The sequence below is a fragment of the Rhinoderma darwinii genome, chromosome 2 (assembly GCF_050947455.1).
Source record: "Rhinoderma darwinii isolate aRhiDar2 chromosome 2, aRhiDar2.hap1, whole genome shotgun sequence".
In the NCBI taxonomy this organism is placed as follows: domain Eukaryota; kingdom Metazoa; phylum Chordata; class Amphibia; order Anura; family Rhinodermatidae; genus Rhinoderma; species Rhinoderma darwinii.
Genome location: NC_134688.1, coordinates 380,331,359 through 380,349,016, shown reverse-complemented (window position 1 = coordinate 380,349,016; position 17,658 = coordinate 380,331,359). Strand labels below are relative to the sequence as shown.

The 17,658-nt window shown below is 41.0% G+C and overlaps 1 protein-coding gene across 2 annotated transcripts in view; it reads right to left on the bottom strand.

Moving 5' to 3' along the window:
* Nucleotides 1–16,284, bottom strand: part of MED14 (mediator complex subunit 14) — a 60,394-nt gene extending 44,110 nt beyond the window's left edge. For both annotated transcript variants that reach the window (XM_075853943.1, XM_075853944.1), the window contains exons 1-10: nt 15,938–16,284; nt 11,352–11,378; nt 10,734–10,839; nt 9,379–9,552; nt 7,350–7,479; nt 7,071–7,199; nt 6,512–6,619; nt 1,802–1,934; nt 1,173–1,323; nt 977–1,088 (exon numbers count right to left, since the gene is read on the bottom strand). In XM_075853943.1, the coding sequence (XP_075710058.1) occupies nt 977–1,088; nt 1,173–1,323; nt 1,802–1,934; nt 6,512–6,619; nt 7,071–7,199; nt 7,350–7,479; nt 9,379–9,552; nt 10,734–10,839; nt 11,352–11,378; nt 15,938–16,122 (1,255 nt within the window). In that variant the 5' untranslated portion in view covers nt 16,123–16,284. The remainder of the gene's footprint in view (nt 1–976; nt 1,089–1,172; nt 1,324–1,801; nt 1,935–6,511; nt 6,620–7,070; nt 7,200–7,349; nt 7,480–9,378; nt 9,553–10,733; nt 10,840–11,351; nt 11,379–15,937) is intronic.
* Nucleotides 16,285–17,658: the final 1,374 nt, after the last annotated feature.

Genomic DNA, 17,658 nt, shown 5'->3' with positions numbered 1-17,658 from the left:
GAAGTGTCGGGAGTGTGAATAGACACTGCGTCCTGGCTGGAAGCAATGTCTATTTACTCTCAAGACACTTCGGTAAAGTTAATGTGGGTGTATGTGACAGCACAGCATGATCTCGCGAGATCACACTGTGTCGCGAGCACAGCTAAACATGAATGGAGAGAAGTGTATTACGCTGATTATCAGCGTCATACACTTCTCTTTACAACTCCCACTTGGTAAAAAGGTAAAAAAATGCCTAGTTGTCTATTAAGAAACTAATTAGCATAAATCTAAAATTGTTCATAACTTGCTCAAAATGTATCGTTTTTCAAAATAAAACACTTATAATCTGGTGACAGAGCCTCTTTAAGACTCCTGTCACACAGTTACAGACTGTCTGTGTGACAGGGGCCTGCATTAAAGAATAAGCTCTTTCCCTTGTATTAAAGGAAAGTGATCCTAATTACCTAGGAAATAGGATGGCCAGCAGGGGAAGGGTTTAAAAAACATTATTAGTGCTGACGCTCCCATTATAAATAGTGACAGCAGAGTGCCCCCATTATTATTGCCAGTGTTGCTCATTAACCCCTTTGCACCACACTCTACATTTACGGCGCTGGATGCCTGCTGTTAAAAGACCAACGTCCTAAAATGTACAGTATAGTGAGGACGCAGATACAAAAGCTGTGATTAACAGCTGGCTTCCCTCTGCTCCTCTGGTCTGTGCAGCTCGGCACAGGCAGGTGCGATGACGTCACTACCTCTACCATTGGATTCAACTGTATCTGCGTCCTGAAGATGTAGATACAGTTTAAACCGCGAGAAAATAATTGATAAAACTGAAATTCGCAAGTTGACGTAATTAATTGCACTGAATTTCGATTTATTGCCCAGCCCTATTGGCAACTATATGGTCCAGTTAACCTTGGATTTAAAAATCTTATGCGAAAAAAGAAAAACATCCTAAAAACATCAGAAGCAAAAAAAAAATACGTACAGTTGTCATTTGTGTTGAAATTCTTTAAGATGGCTTTTAGCTCCTGTAACTTCTGATGTGATCTAGCATGTACGCTGTCGATTAGCAGTTTTTCTATAGACAAATGGTCAATCTACAAAACATGAAAAGATGATTCATAAATATTTATATTGAATAAGTAGCAAAGAAAACGTATTAATGAGAGCCAAATTCTTACCCGCATAGCTCTCTCTATTAATTTAGAATCACAAGCCGGCAGCGGAGGCTCGTGTGAAATTTGCAATGGTTTTGAGCCATCAGTCTCATCAATCTTTATGGTGACCTTGTGAACAGAAGCTGTACCTGTTTTTCTTCCCAGTACCTGTTGGCTGTATCAAAAAAAAAATACACAAAAGATAATTACAAATAAATTACTGACATGCAAATGATAATTTGTTACTATGCATTTTATCCTATATACAAATACACAAACTTAAAAGTAAAGTGTTGAGTCGGCTAGGAAAACTAGTGGGAACAGAAGATGAAACCATTGCTTCTAGATGGTTTCCTTTGGAGTAGCTTAAGAGTTTGAAATTAAGGCGTTTTCCCACTATATGAATAGTATCAATAAAATATGCTATCAATATTTAGTCAGCAAGGGTCCAACTGATGGGACCCTCACAGATGCCTAGAAAAAGTGTGTCAGCATAAGTCCTGATAAAAAAGCGGCTAAGAATTTAAATTCCTAGCAAATTGACTGAAGATTATAAAACTTGTTCGTTTTTTTAAACATAACATGGGGTTAACAAAAGGTTGTGTATTTAATGGAGGATTGTACCTATAAACATCTAAACACATAAAACTTACTTCCAAACAGCCAGAATGAGACATTTTCCTGCAATGTATCTTTCTATCTGAACAAGATCTCCCCAACGTTCCCTTATTAGCATTTGCGCCTGTGAATGGAGGACTTCCAGCTGAAGTGATAAGCAGAAAGAATCTACACAGAACAGAGTTAAGGAAACAGAACACAAATGTACATATAAAAAAGCAAACAACTACTGAAACATTGTAGAGTAACAACATTTAACCAGAATCTCATCAAAATGCCGTACCCACGTGCAGTCCTCTATAATACATCATTTAACCATTTCCCGCTTTGGCCACTTTTGACCTTCCTGACAGAGCCTCATTTTTCAAATCTGACATGTTCCATTTTATGTGGTAATAACTCTGGAATGCTGTTACCTATCCAAACGATGCTGAGAATATTTTCTCGTGACACATTGGACTTTATGTTAAGGAGGCTCCGTCACCAGATTATAAATTCCCTATATTATACATGATGTGATCGGCGCTGTAATGTAGATTACAGCAGTGTTTTTTTATTTAGAAAAACGATCATTTTTGACGGAGTTATGACCTATATTAGCTTTATGCTAATGAGTTTCTCAATGGACAACTGGGCGTGTTTTACTTTTTGACCAAGTGGGCGTTGTACAGAGGAGTGTATGACGCTGACCAATCAGTGACCAATCAGCGTCATACACTTCTCTCCATTCATTTACTTACACTGCAGATAGCGATATAGCTATATCGCTATGTGCAGCCACATAAACACACTATAACGTTACTGCAGTGTCCTGACAATGAATATACATTACCTCCAGCCAGGACAGGATGTGTATTCAGAATCCTGACCACTTTTCTGCACGTCTGGAGACACATACCAGTAAATTTTTAAAAGGGTTCTCCTAGGTATGGCATATATATGGAAGTAAATAGCTGTTTGGGCACGCTGTAGGGTTCAGAATGGAGGTAGCGCCCTTTGGCTTTTGGAGCGTGGATTTTGCTTGGTAGTAGTTTTGTTTGGAGTTTTAATGGTATTTTAGTTTATAATGTGGCGGTACATGTAAGCTGGGCAGAGTACATCAGGGGCATAGTCAGGTGGTATAATAATGGGGTAAAAAAAAAAAACTATAAAATACTTATGCTGTGAAGCTGCATATTTTTCTTTCCTGACTTATTGGAGCCTTAACTAATTTATTTTTTTATAGACGTAGTGGTATGAGGGCTGTTTTTCTGTACGACGAGCTGTAGTTAATATTGGTACCATTTTGGGGTACATGCGATATTTTGATCACTTTATCTTATTTTTTGGGAGGCAAGGTGCCTGAAATTCAGCAATTCTGGCAGTTTTTTTATACCGCGTTCACCATGCGTTATAATTGACATAATAACTTTATTCTGCGGGTCAGTACAATTCCGGCGATATCTAATTTATAGCACTTTATGTTTTACAACTTTTTGCACAATAAAATTACTTTTGTAAAAAGAATGTCTTTACTGTCGCCATGTTGTGAGAACCATAACTTTTTAATTTTTTCGTTGACGTAGCTGTATGAGGGCTTTTTTTTTGTGAAATGAGCTATAGTTTTTATAGGTAACATTTTTCGATACATGCAACTTTTTATTCCAATTTTTGTAGGGCAAAGTGACAAAAAAACACTGAAATTCTAGCATAGTATTTTCTAAAAAAAAAAAATGTGTACGCCGTTCGCCACGTGGAATAAATAACATAATATTTTTAGAGTTCAGGCCATTACAAACGTGGCGATACCAAATATGTATCTGCCGATCTGCTGCCAACCACTTCGATGCAGCAATCGCTGCATCTAAGGAGTTAATGGCAGGAATCGGAGCTAGCTCCGGTTCCTGCCATTACAGGTGGATGTCATCTGTAACATACAGCTGACATCCACCGCTGATGACGCCGGCTCAGCTCCTGAGTAGGGGCATGAAAGTCTTCAGTTTTCAGTACTAGGCACACCAGGAGGCCAGTGTTAGGCCTCCGGTCGCCTTTGTAGCCACCAGCATCCCGGCAATTTCATTGCTGGGGTGCCGGTGAGCTGCAAATACCTTAAATGCAGCGATCGCTTTTGACTACTGCATTTAAAGGGTTAATGGCGGGAATCTGAGCAAACTTCGGTCCTCGCCATTACCCCAGGGTGTCAGCTATAACATACAGCCGACACCCGGGGATGGTGGCACCTACTCAGCTTCTGAGCCTGTGTCCACTGTTTGTCGTATGGATGCGGTAAAACGCGGGAAGCACTAGCTTTCCATGACGTATCCATATGACAAATGTCGGGAAGGGGTTAATAGTCTCTCAATGTATTTATAAAGTGATGGCGATTGTTTAAAGCCCTCAAAGTTCCAGTCCATAGACTCATTCACACATTGGCAAACCTAGACTCATTTGTACCTCACTGACATTTCCTGAAAAACAGCAAAATGGAAAAAGCAACAATATAGTTAAATACTTTCAAATTTCGATAAACTGTGGAATATATAAAACAAATAAGAACGTGAAAAGTAAATGCTATTCCAGAAATACTGGAGGCTAGTTTCTTTTCTGGATTCTATATTGTTTTTCTCCAAAATTGCATAGGTGAAAGGAAACAGTCAGCAGCTTACCTAAACAAATAGGGAAACATGTCAATCAAGCTAAGCCGGGCAGGGAGAAACCCAAGAGTAGGCATCCATCAGGCATGTCTCCCCTAGCACCTGTCACTATTTCATGCTAACCTTGTATAGGGTATGTATAATGAAAAGTTATGCAACTTTCTAATATACTGTGTGTTTAAATTCCTCACCATTTCAAGATCTGTTTGCAGTCAGTGAATGAGAATGTTCATATTGAAACCTAAAGGCTGAAAATCCATACAAACCTGAGAGTTTTCTATAATTGTATCCAGCCTAAGCAATCCTCTGGTAGTTAAAGGGAATGTGTCGCTAGAATTTTTTTTTATTTAAACAATCATTATTTGAGTGATTACACCTTGTCTTCATTTTTTTTACTTTTTCACAAGTCAGGAAATATTATAAATTAGATTCTAATGTATAACATTTCCATGTGCTGGTCACTAGCGGTAGCTGTTCCCAAAATTGCAGCATGGTCAATGTGGTAAAGCAACCTCATTGCTTTATGCTGCAAATTTGGGGTAGACACACTCGCTCTAGTGTCCTCACACAATCCCCACTCACTTATTCTGGCTAGTGCCAGAAGGAGGCGGTTGAATCTTCAAACTTCCTACACTGTGTGCAGCCATTTTCTGAGCGACCGCACAGAAAAGGAGGATTAGATACAGTGCTAAGCAGACAGTATAACACTAACATACACAAACATAATACACACATCACATAATCAAACATAGCTTACCTGCTCCTTGCGCCTTCGCTTCCTTGAACATATGGCCGGAAGCAGCGGCCGGAAGATGTCATCTGACTGTCCGGCAGCAGCTTCCGGTCCACATGAAAATGGCGCCGGTTTTCGCTCTGCTAACGAGCTTCGTTTTGGTCTGTGTGGGAGCGTCGCATGCGCCATTCCCACACAAACGGCGTACACGGCAATGAATGGAACGGCCCCCGTTCGCATTCTCTATGGGGATGTATGTGCCGCATTCCATCTCTGTATGTGTCGTTAACCGACACATACAGAGATGAAAAAAAAATGGCAGCCCCCATAGAGAAGTAAAAGAAAGAAAAAAAAAATAGGTAGAACACAAATAAATAAAATTTATTTTAATATCACACTAAAAGCAATACTGTATGTGATCATGTTAAAGAGGCTCTATCACCACATTATAAGTGCCCCATCTCCTACCTAATCTGATAGGCACTGTAATGTAGAGAACAGTGGTTTTTATTTTGAAAAACGATCATTTTTGAGCAAGTTATGAACAATGTTAGATTTATGGTAATTCGTTCTTAATCACCAACTGGTGGTTTCTTAACTTTTTACCAAGTGGGCACTGTAAAGAGAAGTGTAGGACGCTGACCAATCAGCGTCATACACTTCATTTCATTCTAGCCCAGCTTGTTTCACTGCACAGCGTGATCTTATAAGATCAAGCAGTGACGTCACTTCTTCCCACAGGTTCTTCATCAGAGCCATGGAAGACGGCACAGACATCACCTCCAGCCGCTGCAGATTCGGAAAAACATCCTGGCACGGCTAGAGGCGATGTCTGTTGACTCTTCCATCACTCTGGTGAAGGACCTGTGGGAGGAAGTCTCGTCACAGTGTGATCTCGCGAGATCACGCTGTGCAGTGAAACAATCTGGGCTGGAATGAAGAGAAGTATATGAAGCTGATTGGTCAGCGTCATACACTTCTCTTTACAACACCCACTTGGTAAAAAGTTTAAAAAAAACGCCCAGTTGGTCATTAAGAACTAATTAGCATGAATCTAAAATTGCTCATAACTTGCTCAAAAATGATCGTTTTTCAAAATAAAAACCACTGTTATCTACATTACAGCGCAGATCACATTAGGTAGGAGATAGGGCATTTATAACCTGGTGACAGAGCCTCTTTAACATGATCACATACAGTTCTCCTGCACACTAACATATTTATAAAATACATATTTTATTGGAGAGGCTGAAAACCTGGAAGAGAGCTTCTTAGTCCAAACTATTTATCAGGTCAATATTTCAATTTAAAAAAAACACTGAACAGACTACATTTCCAAAGAGATTTTCAAAAAACGTATGTATAAAAGGAAAGGATACGCAAACATGTGTACATATCCTGAAGTGGTTTCTCGTCAGCAAAAAGCCTGGACTGAACCAACTGGTGGATGAAGTTTATTTGCATGCTATGAACTAGTGCACGACCATCTGGAAGAAATAGGTAAAATATTTTTTTTTTAACAATTAACATAATATAAACAAATAAGTTGTATTTGTGGAGTTGTAAGTTCTTTATAAAATTGTTTTTATTAATTTCCAACAGAAAAACATACCAATCAACAGATTGTTGTCACAAGCAATCCAATACATCTGAAGTGCATGTACCAGCATGCAAGCCGGCCAAGTGGGTACAATCAAACAGGACACTGTCTGTGCCAATAATCAGAACGAGTACCAATGATCAGATGGAGATCCGTTCTCTTATTAGAATAGAAATACGTATGAAGCTCGGAGTTGTAATTTTAATGTGGTGAGATAATTGCTACCACAAATTAGACATTACAATGACACATTCGGGTAGCTAAATATTGCGTTTTGCTACCAAACATATTGCGTTAACTTATTTAGAAAAATGTACAAACAATTCATATTCTATTACCTCCAGTTTCTTTATCTTCAACCAGAATTTCCAGTTTTAGAAGTCGCCATGGAACATCAGGATCATCTCCCATTACTGTAAGAGTAGCTTCAAACTCTCCCTCTACACGAAACTTCACCCTTCCATTGGCTACAGAAATATTGAAGACAAAAATGTGAGTTTATAAGTATAATTTACCTATAACAAAGAAAGCTACAAATGCACAAACTCATTGCACAGGTTATGCAGATACTGGTGTGGTACTAGTGTGTTTGAGTAATAAAAAGCAATCATCCATACCAACAGTGAGATTTGCCAGCTGCGGAGGGAGGTCTGTAGTAACCAGCCGATGCCTGAGGATCTGGTTGAGTTGATGGAGCGTTGATTGTTTTTCACTTTTGGTAATTGGATCAGGAGGGATAATTTTATCCTGTCAGTTAAAGAATCAAATAGTTACACAACAAGAATGAATTGTATCATAGGATAGAGGAATCAGTGACTAGCGTCTAGAAGAGATTGTGAATTCTCACATTGACAATAGACAACTCCCTGCTGACAGTCAAGGGGGGGGGGGGGGAGTGAGATAACTGATAAGGAGAGCAGGGGGAAAAGGAACAATTGCAAACTGGACATAAAGTTACTGTGAATTAGCGGTGACAGAGAAAGGACTGGCTTATCTAAGGAACAGAGCATGACAGCCAGCCCTCTCATCACGTCCCCAACATGCAGAGGGGGGGGGGCTCCCTGCATCCTGAAGCTTTGTCGGCACATCACAGCTAAGGGGAGAAGCTCCACTTCTGGGACCGCATCACAGGACAGGGAAATCTGGACATACTTGCCATTTCGGAAGTGAAAGTATATAAGTGTCTCATTCTAACATTTCCTAACCAATTCGGAGAATTTTCTGTGGTCGAACTACCCCTTTAAAGAGACTCTGTCACCACATTATAAGTGGCCCATCTTGTACATAATGTGATCGGCACTGTAATGTAGATTACAGCAGTGTTTTTTATTTAGAAAAACAATCAATTTTGACTAAGTAATGACCTATTTTAGATTTATGCTAATGACTTTCTTAATGGACAACTGGGCGTATTTTAGCTTTTGACCAAGTGGGCGCTGTGAAGAGAAGTGTATGACGCTGACCAATCAGCGACCAATCAGCGTCATACACTTCTCATTCTTTCACTGCACAATCACGCTGTAACAATGGGCTGGAACAATGAGAAGTGTATGACGCTGATTGGTCACTGATTGGTCAGCGTCATACACTTCTCATTGTTCCAGCCCATTGTTACAGCGTGATTGTGCAGTGAAAGAAGTTGGGCTGGAACAATGAGAAGTGTATGACACGGATTGGTTACGGATTGGTCACTGATGGGTCAGCGTCATACACTTCCCTTCACAACTCCCACTTGGTCAAAAGCTAAAAAACGTCCAGTTGAGCGTTAAGAAAGTCATTAGCATAAATCTAAAATAGGTCATAACTTGGTCAAAATTGAATGTTTTTCTAAATAAAAAAAACACTGCTGCAATCTACATTACAGCGTCGATCTCATTAAGTAGGAGATAGGGCACTTATAATGTGGTGACAGAGCCTCTTTAACAGAACAAGTCATCATAATAAAATAACTAGGTTATAAGTGCAATCAAGTATATTACTTATACTTAGGGCAACCTGATGCATACTGCAAAACCATTGCCAAAAACACTGCACTGTATTAGGCTAGGTTCAGATCACATTTGTGCCATAGAGCTACAACATGTATTTTTTTTTTGGGCAGTATGTAGTAAAACACATAGAGTAAGAAGATAAAATAGGATGCCTATAGAGTTGTATCCTGTAAAAATAAAAATAAAAAAATTGTATACCGTGCAGTATAAATTTATTTTTAGGATCCTTCTGCACTGAAAAGCATAGTCAACTATGCTTTTAAGTACAGAAAAAGGTATGCCGGCGCATACCACCGGTAAGGACACTTTTGGCATACGTTTGGAAAATGGAGCCCTGTGGATGTGTTTGGCATATGTGTAGTCTGCTGCACTTTCATATATAGTGAGCTACAAACACCACGTAGTATACGTTTTTTTTGTAACATCAGGCCTATGTATGATATGGTGTACAGTTGCATATGTCAGGGATGTAGGTCCGGCGTGTATGCCAGAGGGTTTCCCTGGCATATATGCCAAATGTAGCGGCTACACGCAGTGTAAGCAAAAAACCATTTGCAGGCCTACAAGCAGCACTGTCTGCAATGCACATCTTACAGCAGGTTGTCTCATCATTCGCTCTTCAGAGTTCCTATGAGTATTTGGTCTATAAACATACCCTGATACATGTTGGCAGTCGTGGGTAGGACCCTGTTGTAAGGACATCAATGGCATAAGGAATTGCAAAGCTAGGTAGACGAGCGTGTACCAGGGCATCCCTGGCTAATGATGCCAGTCGGTCAGCGGTGTCAACAAATAAGATGGTTTGCTGGTCGAGAAAGCTTGATATCATCTGTAGAAAAACAGAAAATGAACTTTTAAATGATTTCTCACATAGTTACTACTAATGGTTACATTTATTTTGTTAGACCTCTTATCTAGTTCCCAAAAACACAGCGATTCTAAAACACATGGGATTTCACAAATTGATATAACAGTTTTCCCCTTATATTTGACACATTTTCACTTTAGCGACATGAACAATTACAACTTATTCTAATCTCTCTTTTCAGTATATATGGACACAATGCAACATAGACGTAAACAGCGAACACGACTGCCATGAATGCAAAATAAACAACATCTGCTTAGAATGGAATTGCTCAACTAGAAGCACTTAGAACCAGAGTCGCTCCCTTCCTACAATAAGCGGAACTCCATTCTTGGCCTGTGAATCTAACCACAATATGAAAGCTGCCTTTATATTGCATATTAAGCAGACCGGACCCTCCCCTGACAGGATGACAGAAAAGATATCAGGAATTAGAATTACCTATAGCTTTTCCAAACGTAGAAATTACAAATGGTAAGTACTTGTTGGGAAATGGCGGTGTATGTATTGTATAAACACATACCCAATGAAAAGCACGCTGCACGTCACAAATTAGTGTGCTCACCCAACATCAACATATATCTAGCCTGCAGAGGCCGAATTAGGTGGGGGTTTCACATGGCTGCAGGATCAGACTGTACACATTTGGTTGTAGCCTGTAACCATGGAGACACATAGACCTGCATCGGGGCTGAATACATAAACCATAAGGATATTTTTAATCAACCATTGGAAAAGTTAAAGGGGTATTCCTATCACACAAAATGATGGTATATCGTTAGGATTTGCCATTACTTTGCAAACCATGAAGGTTCCACTCCGAGACCCCCACCAATCTTTAATACAGCTCCATTCAAGTAAATAAGCGCCGTGCTTCAGCTTCCTGCACAGCCGTTGGCCAGGGAATAACGGAGAAGGGGACGCAGCACTGTGGCCCCTTCATTCTCAGGAGGATTAGTGCTCCCGGCAGTCGCACTGATCCTAGCAATATGCCATGACTTTTTGCGATGAGAATAAGCCTTTAAGTTTTTTATTTTAGATGCATTGGAGCAATAAAAATGGTTGCAAAAGTGCACATAGCCTTCTAACCGGAATAGGTGTGGAAGCAGAGTCATAGGTTTGTAAACGTTGTTAATACTCACCGCACATTTCTCCACTTTGCCAGCATTGTTTGCCCATTTCACTAGGGCAAGCAATCTAACGAAGAGCTGACGTGTACGGCTAGCAAATTGCACAATTTCAATTTTCCTATAACACAAACAAAACAGGTTACATATAGGTTCAGTTTGTTTAAGTGGTGTTCACAATAGTTTTCTAAACAAGCAGCGAGCGCGCCATCCCCAAAGTCTAACAGGGTATTTGATTTACTATGCGCAGGGTGGCAGTGTGTGGGCATGGCGCTGGGCTGCTACAGAACTGCTTAGCGACACTTGAAGCACTTACCCACAATAAGCGTTCTTTTAGATTCACATATGGTTTCTTAAAACAACGTTCAGACGTGGCAGATATGTTGCAGATTTTCAGTGCGGATTCAGCACCGATAATCCGCAATAAACTACAGTACAAAGCTCGTGAATGAGATTTTGAAAATCCCATTCACATTTAGCAGGAAGAAATCTGGGCTAATTTTAGGGACGGTCTATTAAGTCATAGATTTGCAGCTATAATAGATGCAAATCTTGCTGCGGTTTCACAGCTAAAATCCATGGTGGAAAAATCAGCTTCTTTACGAATATCAGGTCAATTACATGAAGTCTCACCTTTCCATGTCAGTCTTCCTTGGGAGCCTGAAAAGATCAGAAAGAAATAGCTGTTAAGTTATTTCTATCACTTACTAAATGTGTATCAGGTTAACTTTTTATTCAGCATAAACATAAAGCTGGTACATTCTAAAATTCACATTGCAGTAGATCAACAGCAAAATAACAATGTACATATTGCATCCTCTACTTTTTTGTGAAAGCAGAGAGAAAAAAAAAATTCTGCTGTGCTCATAGCCCAGTGTTGCGATCTTAAGGCGGCGTTCTATGTCCATAATGTGGTCGAATATTAGCGTCTCGATACAGGCCTCCGATAAAGCCTACAATCTCCATGGATTCCTGCACAGCAGTTGACATAATTTGGAGCAAAAAACGATTGTAAACCAAGCCAACCAAAAGGTGGTATAAAGGAAAAAAAAAAAAAAAAGTGTCTAACATGTCTAGGAAGATACGTCAAATTTATCATACAGCATGAACCGCTGTGATCAATTTGGTGCATCTTCGGACTACCTGGTCTAAGTTTATGCTGCCTAAATCTTAGACTGTATTAGTAAATCTGGCCCAAAGTTTCCATGCATTGGGAGCACAGGAAGAGGTTAATAATGGTACGTGTATATTAGAAAGTTGCAAAACTAATTAGCTATAGTTTTAATTATTGTGTAAACGCCAACTTTGGAAGGAACACATCTCGCACGGCCCAAGATTGGTGCGACGCGTTGCCTGCAACCCAGTAATAAAAATGAATGTGGCCGCATTGTGACACAGAAGTCTTAAGACAACCAGCAGGTTTGGATTTCTTGTGACTCTTGCGCGGCGGTCGCGGAAACCTGGGGGTCGCAGCGCGGCCACATTCACTTTACATCTACATTACTGTGGTGCACGCTGTGCGACTTGTGTCTCGGCCAAAGTCGCCGTGTAGCCCTAGTTTAAAAGGAGTTCCATGGAAAAAATGCACAAAAATGCTCTAACATGGGTAGAGAATGGGGAAGGTGAAAGTAAAGGAGAACCAAAAAGGGCAACCCTAAAACACAGAAGGAAAAGATTTCTTTCTGATGTACCAAAAAGGTATTCCTTGAACATAGGACATGATGTAAGGAGGGGAACAGCACAATAGTCATAGTAAAGCCACTTTCACACAACAATATTCTGATCAGTATGTTGCATCAGTATTAGTGGGCCAAAACCAGAAGTCGAACCTACACAGAGGGAAAGCATAATGGAAAGATTTGTACTTCTTCCGTGTTTTGGACGCACTACTGACAAAAATACTGCCGTGTGAGTGGCCTAAAGGTGAGGGGGACTATTGACGCCTATTGAGCAGCGGCTTCTGATAAACCACTGACAGCTGCAGATAATACAGATCCTGTTGTCCAGTAAAGTCTCTGAGCTCCAATCCTGTGTGGCAACTATTCACTTCCATGGCACAATACAGACATACATTTATATACACAGCATGCTATACTGCCATTGATACTATTATTGGTGACAGAATACAGTGTGGTACCACTAAAGCAAAGGGATAATATGGGCCCATGCCATGTGGTAAAAACGTATTCACGTCACAGGATTCCTGCTATACTCATTTGTTTATGAATCCATAAATAGGGCTTCCCAATAATAATAAAAAAAAAACAGCAATAGTAGTAAATGCAAAAGGATCAAAACATCAACGATATAAAACACAGATACACCAATCCAATCAGGACTGACAGTGTCAGGGTGTAGTCACATGTTGGGGTCATCTGAAAAAGACGCGGCAAAAACTGCAATATGACCGCAACAAAGGGGCATTCCACATTGCCAAGGGGAATGGTAACACTCAGTTGTCAATTTGTTCATAACTTTCCAGAAGAAATAACAGAGAAATAGCACAACATAGAAAAGGTATTCTAGAATTACTATAGTACAAGTATTCACTAAAATACACAAGTCAGGAGCTGATAGGTTCTCTAAAGCAAATTCTTAAAGTGTAGCTAAACGTTCGACAAACTTCTGACATGTCATAGTGACATGTCAGAAGTTTGGATTGGTGGGGGTCCGAGCACGGGGACCCCCACCAATCCCTAGAACGAAGCAGCTGACGCCCTCGTGTGAGAACTCAGCCGCTTCGTGTCTGTTCTGCTTTTTCCGGAAATAAATGTATCGGAGTGCGGGCTCAATAGAAAGTCTATGAGCCCGTACTCCGATACATCGGCTTTGAGGAAAAAGCCGAACAGACACGAAGCGGCTGAGCGCTCACACGAGGGCTTCAGCTGCTTCGTTCTAGCGATTGGTGGGGGTCTCAGTGCTCGGACCCCCACCAATCAAAACTTCTGACATGTCACTATGACATGTCAGAAGTTCGTCGAATGTTTAGAGACACTTTAAAGGCTATGTAAACCTGTGAAAGGATTTGGGTTGTTTTTTTGAATAGAAAGGACAGTGTGTCTGGTGCAACTTTATAATTCGTTTTTATTAAAAATGATTTTTTATGATACAGCTGCTCTGTATTCTGCATACAGAGTAGCTGTATCTTACGCTGAATCCTGACTCGCCTTACTGACAGGTTCAGTGTCAGCTTGTCCTGCGGGTCTCTGACAGGCAGGATACACCGGTTATCCATCACATCTAAGTTCATAACTTAGATGTGTGACAGAGACGCAGGACCTGCTGACACTGAATCTGTCAGGTCTGCGGGACTAACGGATTCAGGTCTTAGCGACAGATACAGCTGCTGTATATGCAGAATACAGAGCAGCTGTAGCTCATAAAGTTAAAATATATTTTTATAAAAATTTATTATAAAGTTGCACCTAACACACTGACTGACCTTTTTATTAAAACAAAAAGTCCCTTTCAAAGGTTTACATAGCCCTTAAAAACAACAGAAGTATTATTTCAGTATAAATGAACATTGATACTCCTGTTATATATTTCATTACCAAAACAAACAAGAAAATCCAAATAAGGGGGAGTTCACACAGAGTTTTTTTACTAGTTTTTTGGACGTGGAAACCGCGCTGCAAAACGCGCCAAAGAACCGCCGAAAATGCCTCCCATTGATTTAAATGTAGCAATTATCAATAACTATGTTGTGTAACCGAGCGAATACATTATAAATATAGAAAATCGTTTCTAAAGCTAATCAAACTGATAAACATGAGTATTTGGCTCTGTTCACACTTGTATCATGGCTTCAGTTTTTACAGGATCCATGGCAGATATGAGAGATCACTTATGATCTATTTACCACCCATGAGTACCTGAGAATTCCAGCTTTTGTTTTTACTGAAAATAATAGTACAGCATGCTACGTTATTCTGATTGTCAAAGATCAATAGAAACCTGACAGAACAAAACCAACGCAAGTGTGAACAGAGCCTTCTCCTTCAGTCCAAAGACCTGTTTATAACCAACGCTGTTAATACTCTTATAATACACATCAATGGAAATTTCTCATTGACCGGTCTGTAAATACACGCATTATATGAGCTTTTCAATTGTTTTAAAGGACGTATTCCATAATATTCTATGGGTGACAGATGCCACTGTTAAGTATGAATCACAGCAAACTTAACGTATCCTTCAGGAGCGTATACAGTAAACTTAGGCAAAAAACAAGATGTGATTTGAGCCTTAGAAGTCACCGCGGAGCTCCAAGACCCTCATAAATGGACCTCCACCATCAACCTTATGCATTTATATGGCCACAGAACTCCTAAGTGCCTGCTAATAGTCTTACAATTTACAGTAGGAAATACATCAACCCATATATAATGTATAGCACCCACTACGATCAGCGTGGAAAGAGCCTTGCTTGCCATCATTCACTATAAAGCCTATATGTCCAAATGCAAACATACCAGAATTGATAGCAAAAAGTTGCAGAATAAGAACCACGATATCTATTGATGAACTATATTTTCCACCACCAACTGCCCCTCCCCCTACCTATCCCACTCATCACTTTGAGCTGTATACAAATGACCACTATTTGGCATCTTTATTGTAAGGTGTCGAGATGATTTGCTTCAGTTCAGGAAAGGTTGAATCGCAGATGCACTACATGAATGTTAAAATCTAACAAAGTCTCAATAACGGTGATACCCAAAGTTCACAAGATCCCCCATGATACATAAAGTTGAGACCCCATAAATAAAGTGGTGACAATGACAATTCTTGCAGGGTTGTGGGTGTTGGTTGTGTCTTTACAGTAGGTTTGTGGTTGTCAGACTCTGATGGAGACTTTATGAGGACTGTGTTAGATAAGTCAAATCTGACAGCACAGCATGCACATAGAGGAAACTGTCTGCAGCACTGACCAGCATGAGGTCCTTCCATCAAACCTCACTAAATCCTGATCTCACACATGGAGACTTTCAATGAAACGATCCCCTGATCATCACAGATCTTACCATTTGGAAGATCTTATCGATCGTTGATCTATTCCTGCTCATCCTGAGACATGACATTATCAGGATCCTACTGTATGGAAGCCACAAGTAAACTGATTATTGCTAAGCATCTATGTATAAATACACTACATAGGACTACACTATAATGAGTACGAAGACTAGCAATATCCCCATGCCCTGAAAGACACTTACAGGTCGGCCAGCACATTAATCTCCTGGTAAGTCCTCTGCAGCAAGAAGTCGATAAGGGTGCTGAGACGATAGCCATGGCTGGTGGAGCTCGCGGCCACTACAGTGCCCGGGGGAGGTGGCTGAGGAGCAGTGGTGGGTCCCCCGGTCACCACCAGCTGACTGCTCTCCAGCTGTACAGGAGGCATTCTGCCTGCGATTCACACGCTACCGTTCGTGTGTGCGGAGGAAAGACATGGGATACCAGTGCCGGTAACTCCCGTACACTGAAGCCCCTGTAATAGTAAATACAACAAATGTGTAAGAACCACGGGCCCTACAGGCGGCCGCCTCCTTCACGCACCGGAAGCGAATGCATCAGCGTCGGGGGAAGGGGCTAAACCGGAAGAGACTCGCTCCCCACTGCAAACATAGAGCGCATGCGCGGTGTACGCTAATGGGAGGGCTTGTGTTCGTGACGTCAGCATATGTCATGTCCGCCGGTCAGGTTATATAAGCTCTGCTGCGAGCTGGAAGCGGGTGGACGGTTACTATAGTTACCCGCAGAGTCATGCAGTGCAGTTCAGGCTTCCGCCATACTCTGCTGCTGGCGAATACAAGGCAGCAGCAGAAAGTTCCGTCTACCTGAGGTTATTTTCAGATCGTTGCAGGTTGTAAATCCGCAAATCCAATAACAATGTTATATTAGAGAATTACGTTAGAATGCCGTTTACCATTAAAACCCTTTAAATAGTCACAGGAATTATGTGCATTTTAAAGAGAACCAGTCACCAGCATTTAACCTATTGAACTCTACTCACCCTTCGCTGGCCACTGCTGTCAAAAGTTCATTGCCGCCATCCTTCTCCGACCGTAAATAACGGTCTGCAAACATTTTGCGCCCTTTATGGTAATAATCCGGCAGTCTCGTTTGTTCCTCTTATGCCCGCCAACCGCCAAAAAAATCGTCTGAGATAGCGTGCTGTGCATGTCATGTATGTTCCGACACCCTTCCCTGCTTCATCTGGGACTCAAATCTAGTTACTGCGCGTGGTGTCCCGTTGTGCGCACGCCCCAGAACAGGACATTGATGCGCAAGCGTGGGATTTTGTGTGTGCTGGGGGAGGTGAGGAATGAAGATATGACTTTTCAACTGAAGATATGACTTATGCTCATTAGCATACGGCGCGGGAACACAAAAAAAACGGAATACTAACTTATTCACACCGATTAACGCGCGTGAAATACGCTCGTGAATTGGTCCGTGTGTGTTGCGTTATGTATCAGTGTGCTTTGCGAATGGCATGCGTTATTCACACACTCGCAAAGCACATCTTTTCTTTTTTTTTATTATTTTCGACTGAATTGATGCGCTAATCACGCACCACACACGTTTTTGCATTCGTGTGCGGTGCGTGGTTTTCACGCACCCATTGACTTCAATGGGCGCGTAGGTGTGTGATAACGCACCAATATAGGACATGCAGTGAGTTTTACGCAACGGACTCTCGCTGCGTGAAAAATCACGCATGTGTGAATGGCCCCATTGAAATCAAAGGGTCCGTGTGCTGTGCGTTATTTCAACGGACAGCACACGGACGTGATTCACGCTCGTGTGAATGGGGCCTAAAGGTACAGAGCCTGCTTAGACTTCAATTATAGGTTACATAAAAATGCTTTTTCACCTGGTATTGCTGGTTTAATAGGTGAAATGCTGGTGACAGGTTCCCTTTAAAACTGTGGTG